At 37.1% G+C, this 26863-nt stretch overlaps 1 protein-coding gene across 3 annotated transcripts in view; it reads right to left on the bottom strand.

Moving 5' to 3' along the window:
* Positions 1-1146: 1146 nt before the first annotated feature.
* The window catches only part of TFPI (tissue factor pathway inhibitor), a 42056-nt gene continuing 16339 nt past the window's right edge, over positions 1147-26863 (bottom strand). Inside the window, exons 4-10 of one of the 3 annotated variants that reach the window (XM_062003143.1) lie at positions 17292-17330; positions 13943-14119; positions 12773-12868; positions 12286-12381; positions 2823-3005; positions 2382-2459; positions 1147-1261 (exon numbers count right to left, since the gene is read on the bottom strand). In XM_062003143.1, coding sequence (XP_061859127.1) covers positions 1218-1261; positions 2382-2459; positions 2823-3005; positions 12286-12381; positions 12773-12868; positions 13943-14119; positions 17292-17330 — 713 coding nt within the window. In that variant the 3' untranslated portion in view covers positions 1147-1217. Of the gene's footprint in view, positions 1262-2381; positions 2460-2822; positions 3006-11387; positions 11629-12285; positions 12382-12772; positions 12869-13942; positions 14120-17291; positions 17331-26863 lie in introns of those variants that run through there. The other 2 variants (XM_062003144.1, XM_062003145.1) reach the window with 2 other exon arrangements.

Here is a 26863-nt window from a genome sequence, read left to right on the forward strand (position 1 = left end):
ATCCAGCACTTGATGATTTATTTATTTTTTTTCCTTTAATCTGAAATCATGGAATCAGAATGTCCACACAGAATCACTGAGCTGCTGGAGAGGTGAAGTTGAACATAGCTGTCTCTCCATTCTGAGGTACCTCATATGATCTAGCAATTATATAAGTTTTAATAGTGGCAGCAGATAGCAAATTGTTATGTTGAAGAATAAAATATTAGATTTTTTACTGCCTTCATCATAAAATTTATACAAGAAAAGGTGTAGACACCTATGCACTCACCAGCATTCTCAGCCACTGGCAGACACAAGCCTGTGTCAGTGTAGAAGCGGGATAGCTGGGACAGTAGCAGTGTGTTCAGCCCCCAGGTAGGTTCTGTCTCTCCAATACCTAGTGTGCCTAAAGCAGCTCCTGCTTTTGGAGGCCATGTACACTGCTGTGCTAAGGCAATTGCTATGCTACAAGTAGGAAGGCCTGGGAGCAATTTAAACCACAGTCTCTCCACTTGCCTGCAATGACAAATTCTAGCTGCTGCACGTATTTAATATACTGCTCTGCTCCTGCGCAGTGCAACTCGCATCTAGAGAATCAACTCCCAGTGTGTGGAGTACAGATGATACCTGGAGAGTAAGGTCAGTAACAATGATGAACTAGAATGGGAAAATTTCAAACAAACTGAAACTGGCAGGTAGCCACACGCCAAATTAATTCTGTGTAGAGAACTGACATTACTAGCTTTCAGCAGCCTATGGAGTTTATAGGTTTCCTGTCAGAACTGCACTTTTCTGATTTATGTAGTTACTGCCTTGTAAGTCTGTGGTGCTCTTATGTTTTTCTATGACAAGACTCTACATAAATATTTCCTAGTGTACAATTCAGTTCCATGAGCATTTTTCAAATCAAACTTAATAGATGTTAGATTAGAAGAGTCGTGAAAGGACTTAGGCACCAAAAAGAGATTTGGATAGAATTTCTGTATAAAAAATTGTGACTTGCTGCCCAACTCAGATGTTTAGAATGCATAAGTACTTTCATTTTCAACATTAAAGCTTAGGCACTTTGTGAATTTAGTCGAAAGTCCATCAGAAATATAAAACATAGGTTTTCTGAAATTGCACGTGAGATTCAAAGGACACAGGCAAAGGCAACTTAGTCCAACAGATCATTTATTACTTCGTCATTGCTCTCCTTTCTTCTTGCTGTAGTTTCTGAGCATGTTACATCTGTTTCAGCTACTTATTCCTACACCATCTCTCACAAACAGCAGTGTAACTTTAAGATAAAGAGGAAACATATGATACAATAAAAAAAAGAAAATTATAGCATCCAAGAAGACAGGGAAGAGTATAAAAAATATCCTGCTATTTTTGTTTCATAGGCAGCAAGATGCTTCTAAAAACCTTAATAGGAAACCAAATATTACTATTTTTTCCTCCTCTTTCCTTTAAAAAATCTCGCTATAGCAAATTTACTCAAGATCAGAGAGGTATCTTGGAGAAGGGCAGAAACTGTACTACTGTTTAATGTCAGTCTTACAAATCTCCAATGAAACCCAACCAGTAAAACCTCTCAAAGTTAACTGGAGAGTAAAGAGTGTTATCTCTAAAGCAACTTTATTTACTGATATGAAAGAAAATGGTTGGGGTTTTTTTTTTGTAAATAATTTATATGCATTTCTGGAAATTGTTACCGTGCTAGGTACGATTCTAGTTCAATAACAAGGATAAAAATATTATCTCAGCAAATATATTTTAAAATCCTTGCAAATATCTGTCATGTTGTCCCACACATTTACAACTATAATACTCTCTTCATGCTTTTTGGTGGGTTAATTCTGACCTGACATTCATGTTACAATAGTGTAATTATATCCACTTTGATGGCGTTAAATCTAACTTGCATAATCTAAAATAAATCTGAATTTAAAAACTCCAATGTCTATATTCTTTTTATAGTCTTTTAATTGATGATTGAAACAATCATGCTTGACAAGTGATTACACTTTGACAAGTATTATACTTTCTGTAACACAAAAATAAATTTCAAAAAATGATAATGGGGTAATAAAGTAAATTTGAGTTTTGTCTACTTTTTAATCATTAGAAGTTATATACCCACACAGCCAGTTCTGTCTTGTTTCGGCTGTGACAATTATATACAATCAAACTACGATTTAAGACCTGTTATCAAAGTAGAATGTTACGTTTATTAACATGAATGAGCAATACATAATAAAAATATAAGCAGCTTAATAATATGTAATCAAAATAATCAATACAGCAATTGTATTGAAATGGTGCACGCTAAAGGCTTTAATTCACAGGTGAATAGAAGTTTTTTTCACATTTCCATAAAAATCAAAGTTGTATTATTTCAGGGATGATTTCCTCACCCAGAGCCTTTACTGACAGTTTCTTTCTTTTCTTCTTGATTTTTATTAATCTTCTTTCACCTCTTTTTTTATTGAATCCTAAAGGTTAAATGAAGAAGGTAAGATTAAATGCTGTATGACTTATACATCCAAGATTATTCAAAATAAGAGAGGTCTTTCTTACAAGAAGTACTATTTAAAAAAGAAAAAATATCTTTTTCTTACATGAAGTCTTTGCATACCTGACCAATGCCAGATTGTCTTATTTCTGTCCTTGTACACTGTATTTTACTCTCCATCTTTCTAGCTCTGTCTGTCTTCTAATTTTCATTTTCACTTTTTGAAGACTTTCAACTATCACATTTTATCAAGCCAATACTTACTACCAAAAGCCGAAAGAACATTTCAGCCTGCATAATATTTACCTCTTATGATAGTCTGTGGCAGTATCCCTTTCCATACCTTTCTTACAGATCCTCAAACATGACCTTCTGGAGGTGAAATTATTTTCATTCCCACCACAACCACTGTAGCTAAATGGGTGACATCTTCCAGTAGAATAGTTATAGAAAAATCTTAACTCTTTGGCTCTACAAAGTCCTCTGTCCATAGGGGTCATGCAAAAAGAAGGGATAGGTGGTGGTTCTAGAAATACCAAGAAAAACAAAGTTAGAGACAAGACTGCAGTTTATCATTTTTCTGTTATGTTGATATTATATATGAGATTTGAAACCCACAGAACTTTGAAATTTATATGAAATTTACTGGCAAATTTAATTCTGTCCTCCTGAAAATCCAAGATACTATACATAATCATCTGTCTTTTTATGATTACAAAAAATAACACAGCAAATGTTATTCTCTCTTTCCATTCCAAAAGCCAACAAAAGCTTACCTAAAAGCAAGGTTTGTTTCCTATATATTTAGTGATAAAATTGCCATTTCTGTGATAGGAGATAGATAGTACAAATTCAGTTAGAGAAGCTTTAAGTGGAGCATTTGTACATTAAACTTAGACAGCTTTAAAAATATGGTAACTATTTATGATAATTAATGAAGTGAATTTTCCTTTTTCCTGCTACACATTCTGAAAACAAGTAGAGGGAAAAAATACCCAGCATTTCTACTGTAAGATTCAATACCTTGATATTGGGTTTGTCATATGAATATGGAAAGCTTGACCTTAGTAGCGGAAGTTGGTCTATTGGAAAACACTGAGCAATTACCAAGAAATAGCTTGTAACTCACAGAAAGTGAGGAAGGTGCACAAAGGAACTGAGCTGCTGGTGCTTTAGTGTTGCTCTTAGGTTTTTACCATTCCAAGGAGCCGGCTGGTGGTTTGTTTCTTCAGTGTTGTTGCAAGTTAGAGTATGAGAACTGAAACACTGGAAGATGAACCTGAAGTGTCCGAAGTACCTGGGCACTGGAACAACTTCAAGAAGCAAATCTGTGCCAGAATTCCAAAACCTGGAGAAACTCCATCATCTATCACCCTGGAGTGACTCATACAAAATCAGAATGGATATAATTGCCACACAGAATGCAAGAAAATGAATGGGCACCATCATATCAAGGATATTATAAAGGACATAAAGGAGCACCATTTTCCTTCAAGAAGCATCAGAACTGAGATAGTGGAGATCTGAATGTGTAAACTGAAACATGAAGCTAGGCAGGGGGCCTTTAAGTTACAAAGCCAAGCAGATGTGGTTCAGAGGAAAAAAAATAAGTAAAAAAATTTGGGCAATAGTTTGACTTTCAACAGAGATGAAACATCTTTCTGTCACAAAAGTGAGAAGTAGTTGATTTGCTGAAAGCAAGTTTGAATTAACTAGGGCAATTCACAAGACTGACAAGAAAATCTCCAAAAAGAATATGCTAGTTATATATTTTACACATATACCTGCTGAAAGAGGTTCATCTGCCAGGTATAATAGCTTAACTGGCATGGTGAAAAATCATGAAAAGTTGCTGAGAAAGAAATAGGACAGTAATTTATGGAAAGCTAAGACAGAGAAATGAAATAAATACTATATTTGAAGCTATGTTAGCAACATTATACTGCTAAAAATAATAATGAAGTACAAAAACTTGGTAATGAGTTGGTTTTTCAAGATAGATTTAGTTTCAGATCATAGAATGAGCACTACATTAATTTCTTTTTATAACTGTGGTATTATTCTAAGAGTAAAGTTCGCTCTGGATCCAGAGTAAGAACCCACAATATGATACAGTTTATATTAAATCTATTGTTTTCTTTATAATGAACATGGCAGTTAAATTACGCAATGCTTTTGGTACCACTCTGAGAACTCTTGTGCCTAGAATTAATTTAATCTCTCTAGCTGGAGAAGATGTTATATCCAGCAACATTAAAATAAATGCTTGCTTATTTTAACCTGTTAATTTCTGAACCTAAAAAGAACAAAGCAGAAAGCTTTGCCAGTAATGAAAGAGAGAAACAGCCTAGGTTTGTTAATTATATAACAGAATTTAAAGATATATTTTGTAAGATACATTACTTATCTGGTATGTAGAATTTTCCAGGGAGAATTTTCCGCAGTCCTCTCACAAAGGAATTCTCACAAAGACTGTAAGCAAGCTTTAAGGGAGCCATGTAGCTAGTGATGTGGTTACTCATGAGTATGTATATATGTATGTGTATTATACATACTTATGTGTGTATAATGCAACTGGCAGATGTGCATCCACATATAGTTCAGAATCCCTGTTGTCCTATTTCTAAAAAGTTTGTTCTTTCTTTAGATCATTGCTAAATAAATGCTCCAGATACCAAATGCTATTCCTGTTCATCTTCAAAATATCTGTATATTCTTTACGCTCACAGAAACAACCAGTCCATGAGGAAAACCTCTTATTTTTACCTTATAATAGCATTTTTTTCCAGTAAAACAGTGCATTTAAAAAAAATTAAATAACTCATAACTTCCCATCTACTGAAGATCATAAAACTTATTAATGGATTTAAATATACTGATCACTAAAAGACCTGCTAACTTTACTGTAAATGCAAAGTATGTTCCGTGTCATTCTCAGCATAGCATCTTTATTGGCAAGACAATCAATAAGCCTGTGAGACAGTATATTAATACAGTCACTGAGAGAATTAGATCCAGGTAAGTTTTCCCTATTCAGCCCCAGCTTCTATAGCTGTGCTTATATATGTGATGTTACAGCACATTTAGATATTGTCTGTTCTTGAGTTTCTCTCTCAATGTTTTGGCTTTAGAACCTCTTTTTCATGAAAGTTGTTGAAATGTCTAATCTCCTGCTTTTAGTATGATGAAAAAAAAATAATGCAGCAAATTTCACAACACCCAAAACTACATAAAAAGGAATCAGTACACACTGAAAATGGGGAAAAAATTAACAGTCACATGACCAGAATTATTTTAACAGAATCACAGAATGGTAGGGGTTAAAAGGGACCTTTAGCCATCACCCAGTCCAAGTTCCCTGCTAAAGCAGGTCCTGCTAGATCAGGTCACACAGGAATGTGTCCAGGCAGGTTTTGAAAATCTCCAGAGGAGTGAACTCCACACCCTCCCTGGGCAGTCTGTACCAAGACTCCCTCACCCTCACAGTAAAAGAATTTTTTCAAATATTTAAATGGAACTTTTTGTGTTCCAGCTTCATCCCATTACCCCTTGTCCTGTTGCTAGATACTATAGAAAAAAGGGATGTCCCAACCTCCCGACATCCAACATTTAGATATTTGTAAATATTAATGAGATTCCCCTGCAGTATCTTCTTATCTAGACTAAATTAACCCCAGTTCCCACAGACTTTCACAGAATCTCAAGGGCTGGAAAAGGCCTCGAAAGATCATCTAATCCACCCCCCCTGCCAGAGCAGGACCACCTACATTAGTTTTCTCATATGGAAGATACTCCAGTCCACTGATTTTCTTGGTGGCCCTGTACCGGACTCTCTCCAGAAGTTCCCTGTCCCTCTTGAGCTGAGGAGCCCAGAAATGGACACAGGACTCCAGATGAGGCCTCACCCAGGCAGAGTAGAGGGGGAGCAGAACCTCCCTTGACCTACTGATCACACTCTTATTGATGCATTCAAGGATGCCGTTGGCCTTCTTGGCCACAAGGATACATTGCTGGCTCATGGTTTATTATTGGCCAAGACTCCCAGGTAGAGCTGCTCTCCAGTAGGCCAATCCCCAGCCTGTACTGGTGCATGGGGTTGCTCCTCCCTAGGTGCAGGACTGCACTTATCCTTGTTGACCCTCATGAGGTTCTTCCCCACACAGTTCTCAAGCCGGTAGAGATCCTACTGAATGGCAGCACAGCCTTCTGGGCAATCAGCCAGTCCTCCCAGTTTGATGCTATCAGGGAATTTGCTGAGGGTACACTCAGTCCCCTCATCCACATCATTGATGAAGATGTTGAACAAGACTGGCCCCAGAACCGATCCTTGTGGAACTCCACTGGCCACAGGTCTCCAACTTGATTCTGTGCCACTGGTCACCACCCTCTGGGCTCTGTCATTCAGCCAGCTCTTGATCCACCTCACTATCCACTCATTCAGGCCACACTGCCTGAGCTTTCTGATGAGGATGTTATGGGACACAGTGTCAAAAACCTTGCTGAAGTTTGCTGCTCTCCTCTCATCTAAACAGCCCTCATATAAGGCTATCAGGTTGGTCAAACAGGATTTCCCCTTGGTGAATCCATATTGACTCCCCCTGATAACCATCTTTTCCTTCATATGTTCAGTGATAACATTCAGGATGAGTTGTTCCATCACTTTTCCAGGGATGGAGGTGAGGCTGACTGGCCTGTAGTTTCCTGGGTCATCCTTCCTGCCCTTTTTGAAGACTGGCATGACATTGGCCTTTCTCAGTCCTCAGTCCTCAGGTACCTCGCCTGTCCTCCATGATTGTTCAAAAATGATGGTGAGAGGCTTAGCAACAACATTAGCCAGCTCCCTCAGCACTCTTGGATGTATCCCATCAGGTCCCATTGACCTGTGAGTGTTAAGCTTGCCCAACAAATCTTTAAACCCTTCCTCATCCACCCAGGGCAAGTCCTCTGCTGTCCAGACCATCCTATTATCCTTTCTGGACTGGGCTTCCCGAGGGCCAGCCTTGGTCATAAAGACCAAAACAAAAAAGGTATTCAGTACTTCAGCTTTTTCTGCATTCTCTGTCACCAGAGCACCCTCTCAATTCTGCCGTGGGCCTACATTCTCCCTAATCTTCCTTTTGCTCCTGATATACCTGAAAAACCACTTATTATTTTCCTTTCCTTTACTTTACTGGTCAGGTTTTATTTTAAAGGGCTTTTTTTACCCTGATCTATTCATTACAGGTCTATGAATTACAGATATCAACTTCATTGAGAGACTATTTGAGATAGAAATTCTGGTTTTAACTCTATTTTTCATCTCAATTTAGATTACATTTTCGCTTCTTTTTTTTTTTCATAGTGCAACTAACACTACTCATTACATTACACAACTCATTAATGTTAGGATAAGTGGATCATATGAGCCTAAAAGTGAATAATTGTCATCAAATACTTTCTAACTTTTTCATATGTGCAACTGCATGGTCCATCCTATGGATTTTTATGCAATTTCTACAGAAATCAACCAATTATTTACTTTGACAGCACCAAGTCTATAGACTCTTAGTTCACCCTTCTGTTCATGCTTTTCATTTTATACAAAATAATCAATTTAAACAGGTTTTAAATATCCAATAACAGACTCATAAACTTGGATTTTTTATATATATTATTTGCCAAAAATATGCAACGTAAGTCAAGTCATGAATCGGCACAGGAAAAAAGGGTTTGCAATTCATACAGGCAAAGGACAAATGAAAGCTTCGAAATTAAGTCAAACACTTCCAGGTATAAAGATTTCTTCTGGAAAGTGTTGATATGATGAAATACAAAGTGTTCATCAGAAACATGCCAATCTAATAAAAAAACTTTTGAATGAAATTAGACCTTGGAATCTATCTCAAGTTGGGCTTAGGAACTGTAACTCCCATCACTAGCTCTACAGGATTTTTTCAAATGGGTTTCAGGCACCACAACAGAAAAATACAATATAGATCTTTCTGTTAATTCTTTTTCTCAATGAGGTAGATGTTTGGACTGGTTTTGTTTTGCTGAAAGAATAAGACCCAAAACTGCAATATTTGACATTTTTTTTCTGAAAAAACATGTAGTACTTACATGAGCTAAGCCAGAGACAAAGATTCCTATTGTTTTTACCTATAAAAAGCCTATCATATCTTACCCTTTACTGCTACCTAAATGATCTTTAAATGTGTATGGTTTAAGATTCGTATCTTATAATACAGCATTTTCTTGAATCACAGACACCTTTCCCTGTGGTGTGAACAGATGGCATGACCTCAAAATCTCTGAAACATGTGTGTTCAGATAGAGACTTATATTTATAAAAAATAATCCCAACCTTGCATTGCAACAATATCTCTCAGGCTTATCTGCAGTTGCGTGACATTGAACTGTTAATTGACCACAGTGCAAAAGGAGTTTGAAATGATCTTGGGTGAGCTGGATGAGAAACAATGCTTACTGCTTTCTCTTTTGCAAGATGTGGGGGTGTGACATTCACAAAGCATTACATTTGTCAGATTTTTTGTATATGCAGACTTCACTATCTCATTTCTAGTTGCAGCAAAGAGCAAATAAAAGAATCTTCAAGTAGACAAGCTATTACAAAAATAACAAGTCATCTGCACTTGATAGTACTCTGTAGGTACAAATTGGTCCAGATCCATTATAGAGGATAGAACTGTGTTAGTTTATATCAGCAATAGATATGACCCTGACTTTGAGAAATAATAGCAGGAACTGCCTCTGTATGCCATTCCATATTTGCTGAGCTGAAAATTGACTTTTAGTCCTGCATTCCACTTAGATCTCATAAATCAAACGTAAAGTACAGCACTCATAATTTCCCACCATAGATCACTTCATATAATCTAAAAATGAAAGCTTTGATTCTTGGCTTCACTTTCTCTCAACTTTCCTGTTAAGAAAGTTATTTTAGGTCTGCAAAAGACCAAAACAATCTTCACTCTCTGAAGAAAGTTCATTGAGAGATAGCACTAGAAGTTTCCTTTATGAAGAAAAAAAAAAGGTGTTTTGATTGGCCAAGGAAGAGAGTAATTTTCTGAAGACCCAGAACTTTTTTGAAGTCTATATATCTGATATCATTATAGAGTTATAAATACTACCAATAATATGAAATTTTTCTTCAAGATGAAATGACATTTAAATTGTGAGGTAAGGTATTCTGTAAGAGATAACTCCTTGCAATTTCTTTTTATAATGGTAGTCATGTATCTAAAATAGGTAGATAGATAACCAGACTTGCTAAATAGAGGTTGCAGTGGCAGACCAGCTACTTTGCCTGTTCCTCAGAAAATGGGCATCTGCTACTCCATGCTGAAGAGTCCATCCTGATCTCAAATGTGCACATATTCTTGTTCCTCTCTGAGGGCCATGGGGAGTCATAGTGCATGTTTGTGTGAGGTGGCTCTACCTCACAACTTCAGTTTACACTTCTATCTCTAGTAGCAGCAGAAGTGGAGGCTACCTCCTCTACCTTCCCATGAAATGTAGAAATCAGCTGTCAGTTTTGTCCCTACTCTTTCTTCTTGCTGTTTCAAATACCTCCTGGACACATTCATGTGCAACTTGATTGAGGTGAACCTGCTTTAGCAGGTGGGTAGGACTAGATCTCTAGAGGTCTCTTCCAACCCCTACCATTTGGTGATTCTGTCATGTCATTGCGCAAAAGCACAAGATTTTAGCCCATCCCAACAGCCTGAAAGATACAAGCTGATAAACAGAATGGCAGCAGGTGGTTTCACAGGGCAGGCTAGTGTAATGCAGATAAAGGTTCTTCTCCCCCTCTACTCTGCCCTGATGAGGCCTCATCTTCAGTCTTGTGTCCAGTTCTGGGCTCCTCAGCTCAAGAAAGACAGAGAACTTCTGGAGAGAGTCCAGCGCAGGGCCACCAAGATGATCAGGGAACTGGAACATCTTTCATACGAAGAAAGGCTGTGGGAACTGGGGCTATTTAGTCTGGAGAAGAGGAGACTGAGAGGAGATCTTATTAACATTTACAAATATCTAAATGGTGGATGTCATGAGGTTGGGACATCCCTTTTTTCTGTAGTAGCTAGCAACAGGACAAGGAGTAATGGGATGAAACTGGAACACAAAAAGTTCCACTTAAATATAAGAAAAAACTGTTTTACTGTGAGGATGATGGAGCAGTGGAACAGGCTGCCCAGAAGGGTTGTGGAGTCTCCTTCCTTGGAGGTCTTCAAGACCCACTTGTACATGTTCCTGTGCGACCTGATCTAGGTGCACCTCTGCTTCTGCAGGGGGGTTGGACTAGATCTCTAAAGGTCCCTTCCAACCCCTACCATTCTATGACTCTATGATTCTATGAAAGGTTAGATAGTAGGGAAGAACCTGTGGGGTCTTCAGATTTTCCACTGAAATACACTCTCTTTCCAAGGTCATGTTTCTTACCTCTCCCATCCAGCTACACTGACTCCACCCACTCTTGTTCACTGACACTTTCTTTATCAACCTTCAAGTCTTCTCCTCTTATCCTTACCTCTCCCTCACAGAAACTAGTCTACCAGAAACTTCTCTAGTGCTGATACTTCCAAGAATCTTTCTGTGTCCTCTGAGAAAACACAATGTATTGTAGCCCTTTGCTTGTATAATTTAGTTGTTTTGGGGATTTGGGGATTCATGTTATGAGTAAATCCTTCGGAGAATGTGTATACTCTTATGTCCTTATTCTTATTACCAGGGTTTAAATCATTCAAATGTTTTTCAGTAACATAAGTTGCCAAAAGCTTTACTGGTTTATATACGGTCAGTTTAATAACAGAGTGTATTGATGCTTTGGATGTGGCAAACAAACAGTTCAACTGTCACAGAAACTTACCTCAACCCAACGGTACATGTGGATATCAACGCAAGCGCAAAATTAGAATACAACAGTCATTCAACCTTTATTAGACATACCATTCTAAACAAAGAACACAGGAATACTTTCCAACATGCCCATTAGCTTACAGATTATATAAAACACAAAAACTTTAATGAATCTGTAAGCCATTACTGAATCCTCAAAAGCACAAATATGTTTAAATGCAAAATAGTCAACAGAAATACTTGGTAAGAACGCTCAGGCTTTTTCCAACTGTTTCTTGTTTCCTCTTGCTTAACTGTGGATCATAAAAATGACATGCCTCAAATTCAAACACCTTTTACAGTGTAAGCAAGTACCAACAATCTGTAGTAGACAGCATCCAGCTGCAGAAACTGTTAAATCCTAGCCCTCTACAACAAAAGTCCAGATTTTCATCTGCAGTATAATACACAGTGCAAAAATATCTTGAAGCAGACACAAAATTAATTCATACTTTCTTTGATTACAATCAAATCAAGAACTGAGTTTAATATATCCTTAGTGAAAAAAAAATATATTATGATACATATACTGTGCCATAATAAAAAATCCAAATATGGTCTTTTTTTAATGGGTAAAAAGAGCTTTAAAGCGGCTGCCAATTAGATTGCCACAAAAGTACTGTTTTCAACTAAAAGAACTCTGCATTACTTCTTTTGCTCTTGGTCCTTAAATTCAGACTTTCAAGAAGCACATACTTTCAGAAGAGGACAAGCTGTGGTCAGTCTTCCACTTTAATATTCATGGAAGACTTGTAAGTAGCAATAGATTTCATTGCTTCAACTTTTTCTGCTTATAATTTGACATATTCTTTAGTCTCATATATATTGGAAAACGAGTGAGGGGAAAAAAAAAGCAATCCAGAGCAGATCTAGAAGACTGAGAACTAAGAACTGCAAAAGTGAATTCTTACCAAAAAATATGGGAAACTGCTTGTGCTTCTCTTTTGTGGAACTACTGTTCAGAGTGTTGGATTTCTCCTCATTTGAAGCAGTTGGCAATGAATTTACTAAAAGGTGGAAAAAAAAGAAGCAAAACAGTATGTGATATATATGCAAAACAAAGCTTTGAAAATAAGCTATGATTGATATCCATTTACCTTGCTCTATGCTAGTATTAATACCTCTAAAAGGCAATATGTTTCTGTAAAGCCAAAGGCATGAGAGATTGATGTGGTGAGGAAACCTTGGGATGGAATCCTTTTTCTTTAAATTTACCAATGTAATATTTAAATCATACATGGTTTGGTAAGCTTTTTTTAAAATATTGTTACTGAATTCACTGTGTTTATGTATTTCATCTAACATACATATCTTGAAATAAACAGGAAAATGAGTGGACAAGCCAAAGAGTGTCTACATTAAAAAAGGGTAACTAGAAACAGCTAAGTAAATTCTTACCAAAAATTCCTGGGAACTGGTTGGGTTCTTCCACTGAGGAACTACTATTCACAGTGTTGGGATGATCTTTAGATGGAACAACTGGCAATAAGTTTGCTAAAAGAAAACCAAAAAGAAAACAATAAGAAAAAATAAAAACCCCAACTGTTATCAATAACTCAATAGCACTAAGGTAAAAAATTTCATCTATTTAAACCATGGTAATGATCCCTAATTCTCTCTTCTTGGGGATTCATACAAATTTAAATGGAGATTTTACTTCAGATTAAAGTCAGCTCCTGGTCAAAAAAGCATTCTGGAACTTTTAGCCCAGAAGGTAAAAGTTGAATCATTGCTCGGGAAGAAGTGCTTCAGCGAAGGCAGAGGAAAATCAAAAAGTTCTGTATGTATATATTCTAAAAAGTCTTTTAAAGAGAACCATAATGAGTCTTGCCTATTCTAAATGTGAATAAGCTCTAATTCCTCTTGCCAAAATGACTGATAATGAAACAGCCTTGGAATAAGACCCACTTCAGACAAGTAAGACAAGAGTCTGGAAGCTCTGGGAGGGAAAATGTATTTGCACTTTGAATAAAGTACTTTGTAATGAGGAGAGAAATTATGCAGGTTACTATACTCTGATATAAAACAATCTGTAGGAACTAGTAGGACAAAGAAACAGATGAATGATTATGGTCAGTGTGAGTGGTTGTTTTCCGTCCTAAGCTGCACAGCCAAATCATTCACAAGTGAAGGGCGGGTGTTCCAATGCTCTTTGTCAGGAAGCCAAAAGAAACAGTAAAACCAGAAACACCTATATTGGGACCTCTTTTCATTACAAGGTTTGGTTTGAAAAGAGTACATTCAGATGTACAGGTTAGTATAAATTAGCATTTTATGATATTATAAAGCCAATCAGCAGGCAGATTTTAGATTAACCTTCATGAAAAAAATAAAAAGGTAGAAGTCCTGTAATAATCACTGAAGTTAATAGTACTTACCATTTTTTCAGTTTTTAGTTTTTCACTTTTGTATTTTTATTTTAAAAAAATATAATTGATATTAATTTTGGATATAAATATTGCCACCTCAGGGTACCCTAAGTTGCTTGTTTTTCCATGCAAGATACCTTCAAAACATAACATAGTTTATACAAGAATAAAACTAAGAATAATGAGGACAACAACTTACAGTTGCCTTGGCAGGTAGTCTGGCATTCTTCCAAGTTCTTGAAGTTGTTCTGGTTTCCTAGGCACCCACCATACTTGAATACTTCACATAACTCTGTCTCTTTGTTATAAAAATACCTGGAAAAATAGCCTCGGCAGATTCCGGGGTCTTTCTCATGAAAGCAGAAGTTGGGCTTTTCTGCAACAGTAAATGATGAACAGGGTGGGGGAAGAAAAAAAATCAACACACATTCCAAGACAACAATAGAACTGGAGGATATTTATGAAATAAACCTGTAACTTTGGACTAAAGACTAACAATAAAATAACTGCTGTATTGTTATACTGCTTTTGCTCTGTATATAACACTGCTGGAACATTATGGGGACAATTTTATTGCCTTTTTAATTCTAAATTGTATCTTGGAAAATGAGGACTAATGATTCCTTTAAGTATCCTCCTACATTGAAGCTCTAAAATGAAAATTAACTTTTACTTTGCATTTAAACCAATACTTGAATCTCAGTTGAATCATTTGAATCCAAGTGCATATTCTTGTCATATATGTAGTCATTTTAGTCAACGTTAGTGTGAATTATAGAGAAAGCATTGTTAAAATAGAAGGGAAAAGGAAATCTTTCTTAAAAAAATAACAGAAAAAACCTAACAATGCATCTTGTCTGGAACAGTCAACTGCTATAAAAAGATACAGGAAATTAGGAGACAGAGCAGCCATTCTATTATTTTTCAGTTCCAGTTTCTAGTTTTCAAACAATAAATACAATGTCAATCAAAACCAGTTAACAAATCAATACTGTGTAATTTGACTGAATATGAAGGCATTATATCATGTCTTCTGGCATAGAAGAAACCCCCACATAGCTGTACAGTGATCTCTAAATGTAAATTTCTTGCCATATTCAATTTCTTCTCAAAAGTATATTCTTAAAAGAAAATAATGAAAATAATGAAATATATGTGGTGGTATTCTCAAATTCTTGCTAATGAGTACTTGAAATATGATTTTTTTCTCAGCTGATTTGCAGAGAAAAGCATATCTAGCCATCAGACAATCATATCAGACATAAAATATAAAAAGTCTTTCTTACCTGTTAAAAGAATATTGAGACTAAAACTGTGCAGAGGGCTGCCATTTTAATAAAAATGACTGTAGAACAACTATTTTAAAGTCCCTAACACATTTGAAGTAGATTATGGAGTTATAAGTCAATCCTGATACATCTATTTTAGCCAAATATCCAATAAAAATCATTGTGAGGACAATAATGTTATTAAATTCAAACGGTGCACATCATATATTTATATAAAACATTATAATAGCTCATAAATAGTGTTTTTCCAAGAAATAATTGTTGATATTTTCAACATTTCAGTTGTCATAAAACCTGATGTAATTTTCAGAGATCACATATGAAATTAAACCATTAAAATGTTCTTACATAAAGTAACAAAATCAACTATTTTAAGCAGTCCTGAATAGCTAAATTTTGGGGTTTCACCCTCAATTTCATTGTCTGCCAGTAAGTATATGTGTACTACAGTTCAGATATTTAACATTTCTTGCTGTTCAAATGCAGCATTTATTGATGTTCACAGATTTACAAAACTAAGTTCACATAACCCAACAAATACAAAAAGTATGGACAAGTGATATGATATACTTTCAGATGAGAGCGGAAATGAGGCAGTTACATAGACAAGTAGAAGGCAAGAATCTACCAGTGGTATCCATTCCATGTACCTTCTACAAAGACCTCACAGGCACTACAGCAACAATTCTTTCATCAAACATTGCATAATATTGTGAAATAACAGAAAAATATTATGAGATAGATATTAACTATGAGAAAGGAAGGCAGATGAGGGTATGTAAAGTATACTGCAGAGTTATGACTGATTCTTAAAAACTGCTGCTCTTCATTTAGAAAATCCTTGTACTGAAATGATTCTTGCAGAAAAAAGGAAATGAAGTCCAAATAAATTGACTTTTCAGCTAACTTGTATAGCTGCTTTTGAAGAGAGGTCACGAAGGTAGCATAATCCTAACTCTATAAACTAGTATTACACTTCTAAATGCCATGTCTTTCTCCAGAGACTCAATAGTCAAGACTATATTACTTGAAACAAAAGTAAACACGTTATAAATCTGATGAGAGCCACCAACTGAATTTAACAGGTTATGTTCTGTTTTGTCATTAAAAACAGGGAACTAGGGTCAGACCTTCAAATGGAGTAGTGCCAAATGTCTGCAACATCTGTGAAAAATCAACTTTGGTAACTTCCATAGCATAGAATCATGTGGGGTTTTTTTTTGGTTTTGGGGATTTTTAAAATGGATTAAGAATAGAAAAGACAGTAGAAAACAGGAAAACAAAACCATCCTCTCAGTATGAAAATATATAAAATATCATTTTGCAAAGATAAATTAATTAGTCTTTTTCAAAATGTATGTGCAAATGTTGGTATTTCTGCAAAGAATAAAAAGCACAACAATTCAAGAGCAAGTAATTGGAAGAAGGGATGAAGGATGATAAACAGAGAAAGAAGATCTATCTTGTAAAGAAATCTACTCATCTCTAAAGGTCCCTTCCAAACCCTACCATTCTATGATTCTATGATGTCCGTATTTGGGGAGCTCTGGCTACCAGCACTTGGCTCAATCCAGGTAAGTCTCTAATGTGAAAAGCAGAAGGGTAGGATAACTTTTCATAAGCTCTACTGTAAGCCTCAAACTCAAATATCCTTGTTAGGAACACTGGTTATCTCCAGACCAATAGTTTCAGACAAGTGATTCGCAATGCTTAAGCACTGGCTATTTAGGAAATGTGAGTGTCAGACATTTAAATTTCTGTTAGCAATCTGCCCCTTCAGGAATGGGAAACTTGTCCCCCTGAATAATATGTAATTAGTACATCTGCCTTAACCTCTGTTAGCTCCTACACAGGCAATACTTGAAAAGTTCTATTTACTTGTGATTTTTTACTATTTTTCTAACAGTAGAGGAAGTATTTATATTATTCTCAAAGTACACTAATAATGAGTTCATGGCTAATGATGCAATGCTTGAATCCCTGAAGAGTCTTTTTTTACTGAAGAAAGGAAAAAAAAGTGTCATGATGTGTTCATTTTAGGGAGAAGACATTGAATCTTTGCAGCTATCATCTTCAGTGACCACAGCTGTGCTCACAGTCTTTGGTGAACAGAGAAGTCTGTTCACCAAAAGAACTAACTTTATTCTTTCATTGCTTTTGCTGCTGTGGGCCATCTTGGAACAATAAAGAATTAATCAAAAGCAGCTGAATCCCTTGTTGTTGTATAAAAGTCTTAGATTACAATGTAAACATAATTACCTTTCTTAATTTTTGCTAACATCATCTTCCGAGGCAATTCTGCAATATAAATAAAAATACAAGTATTTATCAAAAGCAGACTTGTTATGTCTCACCTGGGATACTAGAGTGCTTAGGAATGATGATGAGTACTGGAGAGAAAGAATATAGCATCTCTTTCCCTTCCTTCTTCTCTAAGGGAACCAATTCCCTTTGCCATGCTAGGTAGGGTCTGAGTAAAGTTTTGATGTGCTGTTTATGATATTAAAGCCCATTTGGCCAAGCATCTGCAATTATCTTTAGGGTAATATAAACAACAAATTATTTGCACTGTTCTTTTAGTGCATGATCAGCAGTGATGGACTTCTTGTCATTTTTAATGGAGGAGACCAGATTTTAATTGTACATGCTGAAGAAGCTGGATATTTGAATTCAACTCTGTCTTCCTTTTCAGCAATTGAAAACAAACCTTCCCCTTCTAGGATACTGCCTAATCATAAAGCTACAAAGGATTTCAAGGGGAGACCATCTCAGCCAACATGTAATAAAGGCTGAAATTTTTTTGGCAGCTGAGAGAGAGAAAAGTGGCCAAGGATAGCTCATACATTTTCTATTACATACATATTTTGCAAGGCACATGAAATAGCAGCTTCTGGACTTCACCTAAACCATTTTAATGGCATAGCTTCATAATTCTTGGTTTGTATTTGTGCTTTTCTTAATGGCATTATAAAATGCTAGTTTCTCTAAAACTCTCTTTTGCCTACTGACATCTTGCATATGAGAAAAGGGGTAGAGTGGTACAGCTAATACCTTGCTTCAAGTTGCATGCTGGAAAGGAAATGAAATAAAACATACTGTAATGAAGCAGTACATTTGTCTGACCCTGGCCATCTTACTTTTATGCCCGAATTGCTGCACACATCACACCTCCCCCCTCCCCTCCAAATTATAATAATCTTTTCATGGTCCAAAATTGAAAGGAGTTTCAGCAGTTTATTCTCCACTCACATTCCAGAGCAAGTGTTTCTAACTATTCTTTATATAGTGATATACCTTCCATGGCTGCTTACTAATAGGATTTTAGCATTAGCTTTTCTGTCCTTGCATACTGTAATTCTGTCACAGATCTTGCTTTTTCATTTGGAGATATGCCTGTGTTATATTTTCAAAACAAATATATTGGATAGAAATTCTGACATGATACATTATCCTTCCATGTCTGGGATAATGCAGCTGGCATTCTTAAAAAATATTAAAGACGACATGCACTTTAGAGTGACATATCATTAATTCGAACAATTTTACAATGCGTCCTATTAGTAGGAGGCTGTGCCTTCAGCATTTAAACCTATGACCTAAACAATGGATACCCACATCAAGCCATTTCACTAATTTCACTCAGCTGTCTGCTTTAGGCAAAAAAAAATCTATCCCGTTTTGGTATATGATCTCTACTTTCTGGCACAGAACAGGAAGAATTTATTGTGAGTTTATAAAGGCTTAGAATACTGTAATCTTACTAGTTTTTGTTTCTGTATTCTGTCCAAAAGTCAAATCCACAACTTCTTTGTACACAAAGTATTTCTCAGTAAATCTGCTATGTAAATAATAGATATTAGAATTGTTGTCATGTTGAGAACCTTTATCAGTAGATATTTTCCCATGTTAGAAGCTTAAGTAGTCTGAGAAACATATTCATTTCCTTGAAAATTAGGACCTTTGTGCTAGTGATGACAATTGTGTTTCTACTCATATTCAGTAAACAATGGAGTATACAGGCAAACTCCTCTTAAAGTAATTTTTTCTTCCCTGAAGTTGTGACTATTAGGCACAATAACTAAAAATGCAGCTGATTTCTATTTCTAGAACACTTGAATCAGAACTGGGACTGTTAACTTTGAACACTTCTAGAGAGCTTTGGAGTAGCCAACTTGTAGTTTGCCTTTCTCACCTCTTACTGTATTGACTTTGGTGTGTTCTGAGAATTATTAAATTCCATCTTTTGATTCATTAAAAATTTTAAAAAGTTGTTCTGATTTAAAGAGTCTTGTGATTCATTCATGTCGGCTCTTTTTTTTTTTTCTTATGTTTGTGCTTAATATTTGAGAACCAGACACTGATTCACAGCATTTCTTCTGAATCTGTGTATATATTGCATAACTTCCCTTTAACTTGTTTTTGGCAATTTTGACCTTCACATTCATCATGGTGATAATTATCTGAGTATCTCTTAGGTTTTTATTTATTTTTAAGCATTTTCCTATAACTCATATTCTCTTTTCAGTCTGATTTCTACAGTTACTAAATGGTGATTTTCCTACAGTAACCAATACTGGATGAATATAATCATATAGTACAACACTGCAAAAACAGAGCCAGATTTCATAAAAAGAACCTACTAAATTGTATGGGGGTTTACTGATTTACAATGTAAAAAATGGGTTAACTTATTTGTTTATTTTTTTAAATGGCTGATGGCTGACAGCATACTGCATATGCCACTAAACCATTTTGTCCATCATCTGAGAATACAGAAAGAAGGAGCCTTTATTGGTCCAGTTCTTTATAGCAGATTCATCGCTGGTGTAGTCTTGGGCCACTATTATGCCTGCATCAAATACTGTTCTTGAGCTGAGTACCAAGATGTAGACATCAGCCAGTCCTCTTTAAACAACTTTGTTTTATTCTATGGAGCAATGACAATTATATGCCAGTACAGGATTTGGTCCCGAATATCTGTTCCAGATATTGATGCAACATATAGGTCAGAATCAAAACAACAATATTGTAAAGTAGCAACAATAGACTGAAGATTTAATTTTATAGATCTTCACTACAGCACCTAATCATGACTTCCAGGCACTTTCACCTCAAATTCTCTATCAATCCTGCCTTTTTCAGTTTAGCTCTCTGTCCTAGCCTCTAAACTGGAATTTAGGATAAACATTCCAAATTACCAGGAAATCACATGATTTGGGTGAGAGAGTGGCTGTGGCAGTCCGGCAAACAATCCTGCTCCAAGAATGGCAAAAATGGGTCCAGCTGAAACCCAAAGCCAAATACCAGATTTTAAGTAGCAAAAGCCAGTCTGGTGACAGAAAAAACCCTCTCCTCATATCCTAGCCTAGGTCTTTCCAACACTGAATGCTGATCAAGAAAAGTAACTTTGCATTTTTTATCTTGAAAGATTGTATTAATTAAACTTTGTGGACCCATAACTAGAAATAGATTAACCACAACTTTCTAAACAAAGCACTGTAGAAGTAAAAAAAAAAAAAAAAAAGCATTTTAAGGAATGTCGTTCTTTTAGAATGATATTGAAAACACTCATTTTTAAAATTTACATGTAGGTATTAACTGGAGTTCAGCAGCAAGCTTTCATTAATTTCTGTGATGAAAATTTAACAAATATGGAAAGATACTTTTAAGCTGGTTGCCCGTAGGGGACAGAAAAATCTGTTAAATCCATGACTCATGGAAGCCATATGGCAAAATAATAATTTTAAGTCTAGAAAGGACATTTGCCACATAAGATACAATTACTATATAAAATATTAATACCATAATTTGAATATTTTTAACTCTTTAAAATTATATTAATCTCCCTTGAATGCTCACAAAAATATCATTCAATTCTGATAGACATACATCTTCTGAATTACTATAGAATACATAATATTAATACAATACTCAAAAATCTGCCCAGGCTGAGTCAAGTAGAAGAAAGATATCAGTTTATTTAGTCTGAATGTACACTGAATGTAAGTCTTTTATACTGGTTTGATGGGTGGCAACCTTCAGCCCAAATTGGAAGCAAGACTAACTAGTACATTTTAAGTCTCAAGCTCTATGTCCTTACCTAGGTAGAAAAGGAGTAAAATGTCATTTCTATACTGCTTAAGTACAGCCCTGATCGTCCATTCTTATGTAATGAATTTCTGCCAAGAACTGTCCTCTGCTCCTATCCAGTGGTTTCTTATGAAAATTTAAAGATCTGTTACTTGAATTGTATCTTCTGTATTTTTTTGTTAGTCAGTTACAAAGAAACCAAGACACAAATAGTATACTCTAGAAAAAGAACAATATTGTAAACAGCTTCTGTCCTAACTGATTTCTAAAGAAACAAATACAGGTCCATGAGCATCAAAATGGCAATCTGCACCTCTAGTACTATGTGAGACTTCATGGAATCATAGCATGGTAGGAGTTGGAAGAGACCTCTAGAGATCATCTAGTCCGAACTCCCCTGCAGAAGCAGGTTCACCTAGATCAGATCACTCAGGAATCCATCAGGGAGGGTTTTGAAAACCTCCAGAGTAGGAGACTCCACACTCTCCCTGGACAGCCTGTGACAGTACTCCATCACTCTTACAGTAAAGAAGTTTTTCCTTAAGTTTAAATGGAACTTTTTGTGTTCCAGCCTTGTCCATTACCCCTTGTCCTATCACTGGACACTACAGAAAAAAAGTGTTGCCCCATCCTCATCATACACCTTTTAAATACTTGTAAATATTAATGAGGTCCCTCCTTAGTCTCCTCAAGGCTGAACAGCCTGAGTTCCCACTGCATCTCCTTATAAAGAAGATGCTCCAGTCCCCTGATCATCTTGGTGGCCCTGCGCTGGACTCTCTCCAGAAGTTCTCTGTCTCTCTTGAGCTGAGGAGCCCAGAACTGGACACAGGACTCCAGATGAGGCCTCATCAGGGCAGAGTAGAGGGGGGAGCAGAACCTCCCTTGACCTGCTGGCCTCACTCTTCTTGGTGCATTGAAGGATGCCACTGGCCTTCTTGGCCACAAGGGCATATTGCTGGCTCATCTTTAGTTTGCTGTCAACCAGAGCTCCCAGGTCTCTCTCCACAGAGATGCTCTGCAGCAAGTCATCTTAAATATGAAAAGAAACTGAATCATCGAGGTAAAGTTTCTTTCCCTTCTCTAGCTAGTTCATAAAGAGGTGGCCTAAAAGCCATTTCAGATCCAATGAGTACCTTGACTTTGCATGTGCTTGCATTTAGGGCAACATATTTATATTCAAGAAAATACTTTTTTTCTAGATAATTAAAAAAAAATATATATTTTTACTTGAAATGCCAGTTTATGTTGTTTAGTAACTAAGGAATTACAATTTCCACATAATTTTTCCTCAATGGGATATCATTTCAAGAAGTACTTTAATATCATTAGCACAACATTTTACCAGTATAAGGCTACTGAAATCAGAGCAATATCATGACTGATACTTGCCACTTCTTCCTGTAAGCATATCTGCTTTCTGAGGCTCATTAGTGGATCTTACCAAAAGCCATTAAAGGATAAGTTATAAATAAATCCTTAAAATGCACTAAAAAAACTGCTATTCACTTAAAAATAGTGATATGATCTTTTTTGCTTTGACAAATATTTAGTGAAAAAACATAGTGTTTTTCCAATCTTGATAGATTTATAAGCATGCAATTTTTTGAAAGTAAAATATAATTTATTAGAAAAAAACAACTTTAATCTGCTTGCTTTCTAAAATTGAATGTTCATATTTGTGTTTTGTTTTTTTTTTTTTTGTTTGAATGGATTTTTCTGTTATGGCAAGTACAATAACAGAAATGCACAGTGGTGCCAGTAGATGAGAAAATAGATTTGAATGATAAATAATACCTTGACTTAGTATCTTGTGTGTAAATAAAATGCATGCAGTCTCCTCACTGAAAAGGTCAAAGGGATCAAGACCAGGGATACCTTTTAGTAAGAGTGAGTTTTTCTCTGTTAGCTACTCTTCTGATATTTTCTAATTAGTGAATGTTTGTGTTCACATACAAGATATTTGCTGAAAAAGCCACACAGCCAAGAGCACACAGTCCAGGAGGTTCCTACAGATTGTTGATGACAACTTCCTGTAACAGGTGATTGAGGAGCCAATGAGGAGGGGTGTGTGTGGACCTGGTGCTGATAAATAAGGGGGATCTGGATGGGGATGTGAAGGCTGGAGGCAACCTTGGATGCAGCAACCATGACATGGTAGAGATCAAGGTTCTGTATGGAAGAGGCAGGACACAAAGCAGGACCATGATCTTGGATTTCAGGAAAGCCGACTTTGGCCTCTTCAAAGACCTGCTTGGACGAATCTCATGGGATATGATTCCAGAAGACAGAAGTGCCCAAGAGAGCTGGTCAATCTTCAAGCACCACTTCCTCTAAGCCCAGGATCAGTGTGTCCCAACACGCAAGAAAGGAGAAAAAGGAGGTAGGAGGCCTCCATGGATGAGCAAGGATCTGCTGGGATAACTCAGGCAGAAAGCAGCCATCTATGAGAGGTTGAAACAGGGGCTGGCTTCTTGGGAAGAGTATAGGAACATTGCCAGGGCATGCAGGGGTGCAACTAGGAAGGCTAGAGCCCTTCTAGAATTAAAGCTAGCCAGGGAAGTTAAGGACAGCAATAAGGCATTTTTCAAGTACATCAGCAGCAGAAAGATGACAATGGGGAATGCGGGACCACTGCTAAATGCTGAGGGTGCCCTGGTGTCTGAGGATGCAGAGAAGGCCGAAGTACTGAATGCCTTCTTTGCTTCAGTCTTTACAGCCAAGGCTGGCCCTCAGGAATCCCAGTCCAGAAATAATAATAGGATGGCCAGGGCAGCAGAGGACTTGCCTTGGGTAGAAGAGGAAGAGGTTAAAGACTTGTTGGCCAAGCTTAAGGCTCATAAGTAAATGGGTCCTGATGGGATGCATCCTAGAGTGCTGAGGGAGCTGGCTGATGTTCTTGCTAAGCTTCTCTCCATCGTTTTTGAACAATCATGGAGGACAGGTGAGGTGCCTGATGACTAGAGAAAGACCAATGTCACTCCAGTCTTCAGAAAGGGCAGGAAGGATGACTCAGGAAAATATAGGCCGGTCCACCTCACCTCTATCCTGGAAAGGTAATGGAACAACTCATCCTGAATGTTATCACTAACCATACGAAAGAAAAGATGGTTATCAGGAGGAGCCAAAATCGATTAATCAGGGGGAAATCTGTTTGACCAATCTGATAGCCTTCTATGAGTGCATAACCAGCTGGCTAGATGAGGGGAGAGCAGCGGATGTCATCTACCTTGACTTCAGCAAGGCTTTTGACACTGTCTCCCATAACATCCTCATCAGAAAGCTCAGGCAGTGTGGCTTGGATGAGTGGACAGTGAGGTGGATCGAGAGCTGGCTGACTGGCAGAGCCCAGAAGATTGTGATCAATGGCACAGAATCGAGTTGGAAACCTGTGGCCAGTGGAGTTCCTCAGGGATCAGTTCTGGGGCCAGTCTTGTTCAACATCTTCATCAACAACGTAGATGAGGGGACAGAGCGTACCTTCAGCAAGTTCCCTGGTGACATCAAACTGGGAGGACTGGTTGATTCACCAGAAGGCTGTGCTGCCATTCAGGAGGATCTCAACCAGCTTGAGAGTTGGGCAGAAATGATTCTATGAGATTCAACAAGGACAAGTGCAGAGTCCTGCATCTGGGAAGGAACAACCCCATGCACCAGTACAGGCTGGGGATTGACCTACTGGAGAGCAGCTCTGCAGAGAGACACCTGGGAGTCCTGATTGATAATAAACTGAACATGAGCCAGCAATGTGCCCTCGTGGCCAAGAAGGCCAATGACATCCTGGGATGCGTCAAGAAGAGTGTGTCCAGCAGGTCAAGGGAGATTCTTCTCCCCCTCTACTCTGCCCTGGTGAGGCCTCATCTGGAGTCCTGTGTCCAGTTCTGGGCTCCTCAGTTCAAGGGAGACAGAGACTTCTGGAGAGAGTCCAGCGCAGGGCCACCAAGATAATCAGGGGACTGGAACATCTTTCATACGAAGAATGGCTGTGGGAACTGGAGCTGTTTATTCTGGAGGAGATTGAGGGGAGATCTTATTAACATTTATAAATATCTAAAGGGTGGGTGTCAGAAGGTTGGGACATCCTTTTTTTCTATAGTAGCTAGCAACAGGACAAGGGGTAATGGGATGAAACTGGAACACAAAAAGTTCCATTTAAATATAAGAAAAAACTATTTCACTGTGAGGGTGAGGGAGCAGTGGCACAGGCTGCCCAGAGGGCTTGTGGAGTCTTCTTCCTTGAAGATCTTCAAGAGTCAAATATGTTAATATGTGACCTGATCTAGATGGATCTGCTTCTGCGGGAGAGTTGGACTAGATGATCTCTAAAGGTCCCTTCCAACCCCTACCATTCTATGATTCTATGATTAAACCTTCAGGTCAAATTTTTCTTTTAAGACTTTGTTCTGCTCAGTCACGTTATTCTGGCTTACTTTGTGTATGTAAGAAAGCAACCCTGCTTTGTTCTGTAAATTGTAAACAACATTGGAAATTGTCATATTAGAAATATATAATAAAAATTAGTACTCATTTATTCCTTCCCTTCATGTGGCTGAACTGAATAAAGAGGGAGAAAAGTCTGAGCCAAAGAAGTGAACTACATACTTGAGTAACTTGCAAAGCCTATGTTAGACTATGACATGTGTTTTTGTTGCATTAGTTTGTATTAAAACAAATTGTTCTATTAGATAAAAATCTAAAAATCATTTTTCTAATCTGAAATTTCTGGCAGTATTTTTTGTAACATATATAAACTTGCTTTGCTTGAATGTTATTTATGCTAATCTTAGAAGGTACAAATTTACATCATGCAAATCTATATATAGACTTAGGGCCTGTAGTACATCAGTAGAGTTCCAGTTTTATGGAAAGGGATAGGGCTAGAATAAACCATGATGGTACAGTGACACCTGCTGAGATCTGTATAGCAGTGGGTTTCTATCAAGGTACATCTCTAACAGACGGGAGAGATTAACAATTCTAATCTGAGTGTTTGCCCATCCCCAGAATAACCTGTGGCCTCTTTTCTCCTGCAGGACTGACCAGCATCACTGTCTTGAGTTCAGTAATAATGACATATTCTGCTGCTGGGCAAGTTATACATGACTAAAAAGTACCGTCAATAGAGAACAAATCCTTCTATCTTACTTCAAAGTCTAAATGAATGAACATCCAACACATGAATTCACTTGGGGGAAAAAAAACTCACACACAGTTGGTATATCATCTGAGGTACACCTTTGAGTAGCTATTCTGGAATTTTTTTTTCTATTTCGGTTGCCCTCTTCCCCTCACACCCCCTCCCAGTATCTCCCTGACTATCGCTTCCTGTTTACACAGCCAGACACATTCCAACAAATTCCCACGGAAACAGACCCCATATTAAGTATCCAGAGGAAACTCTCTATAAGACTTGAATTCCTTCAGTCTCTAAAATTACAAACTTGTCAAATTTGTAGCTCCACTGGCAGTAACTTCCAATTTTAAGAATCTTCTACCTTTCATACAGTCCTATGAGGAACAGGAGATGGTTACTTTCATAAGGCTGAAAGCTTTAATTAGTTACAAGGATCACTTCTGTTAGCAAAACCAGCACTCACAAGGCACTTTGTGCATATTCTGCTGTGTATCCTATTTTGCATCTCATTTTCTTCTTTCTAAAGATTAATTGATGAGATTTCCACAAAACAGATTTTTTATGACGAACAGCTGTAACTGACACTTTTAATAAGAATTGTTTACTG

The sequence above is a fragment of the Colius striatus genome, chromosome 9 (assembly GCF_028858725.1).
Source record: "Colius striatus isolate bColStr4 chromosome 9, bColStr4.1.hap1, whole genome shotgun sequence".
Lineage (NCBI taxonomy): Eukaryota > Metazoa > Chordata > Aves > Coliiformes > Coliidae > Colius > Colius striatus.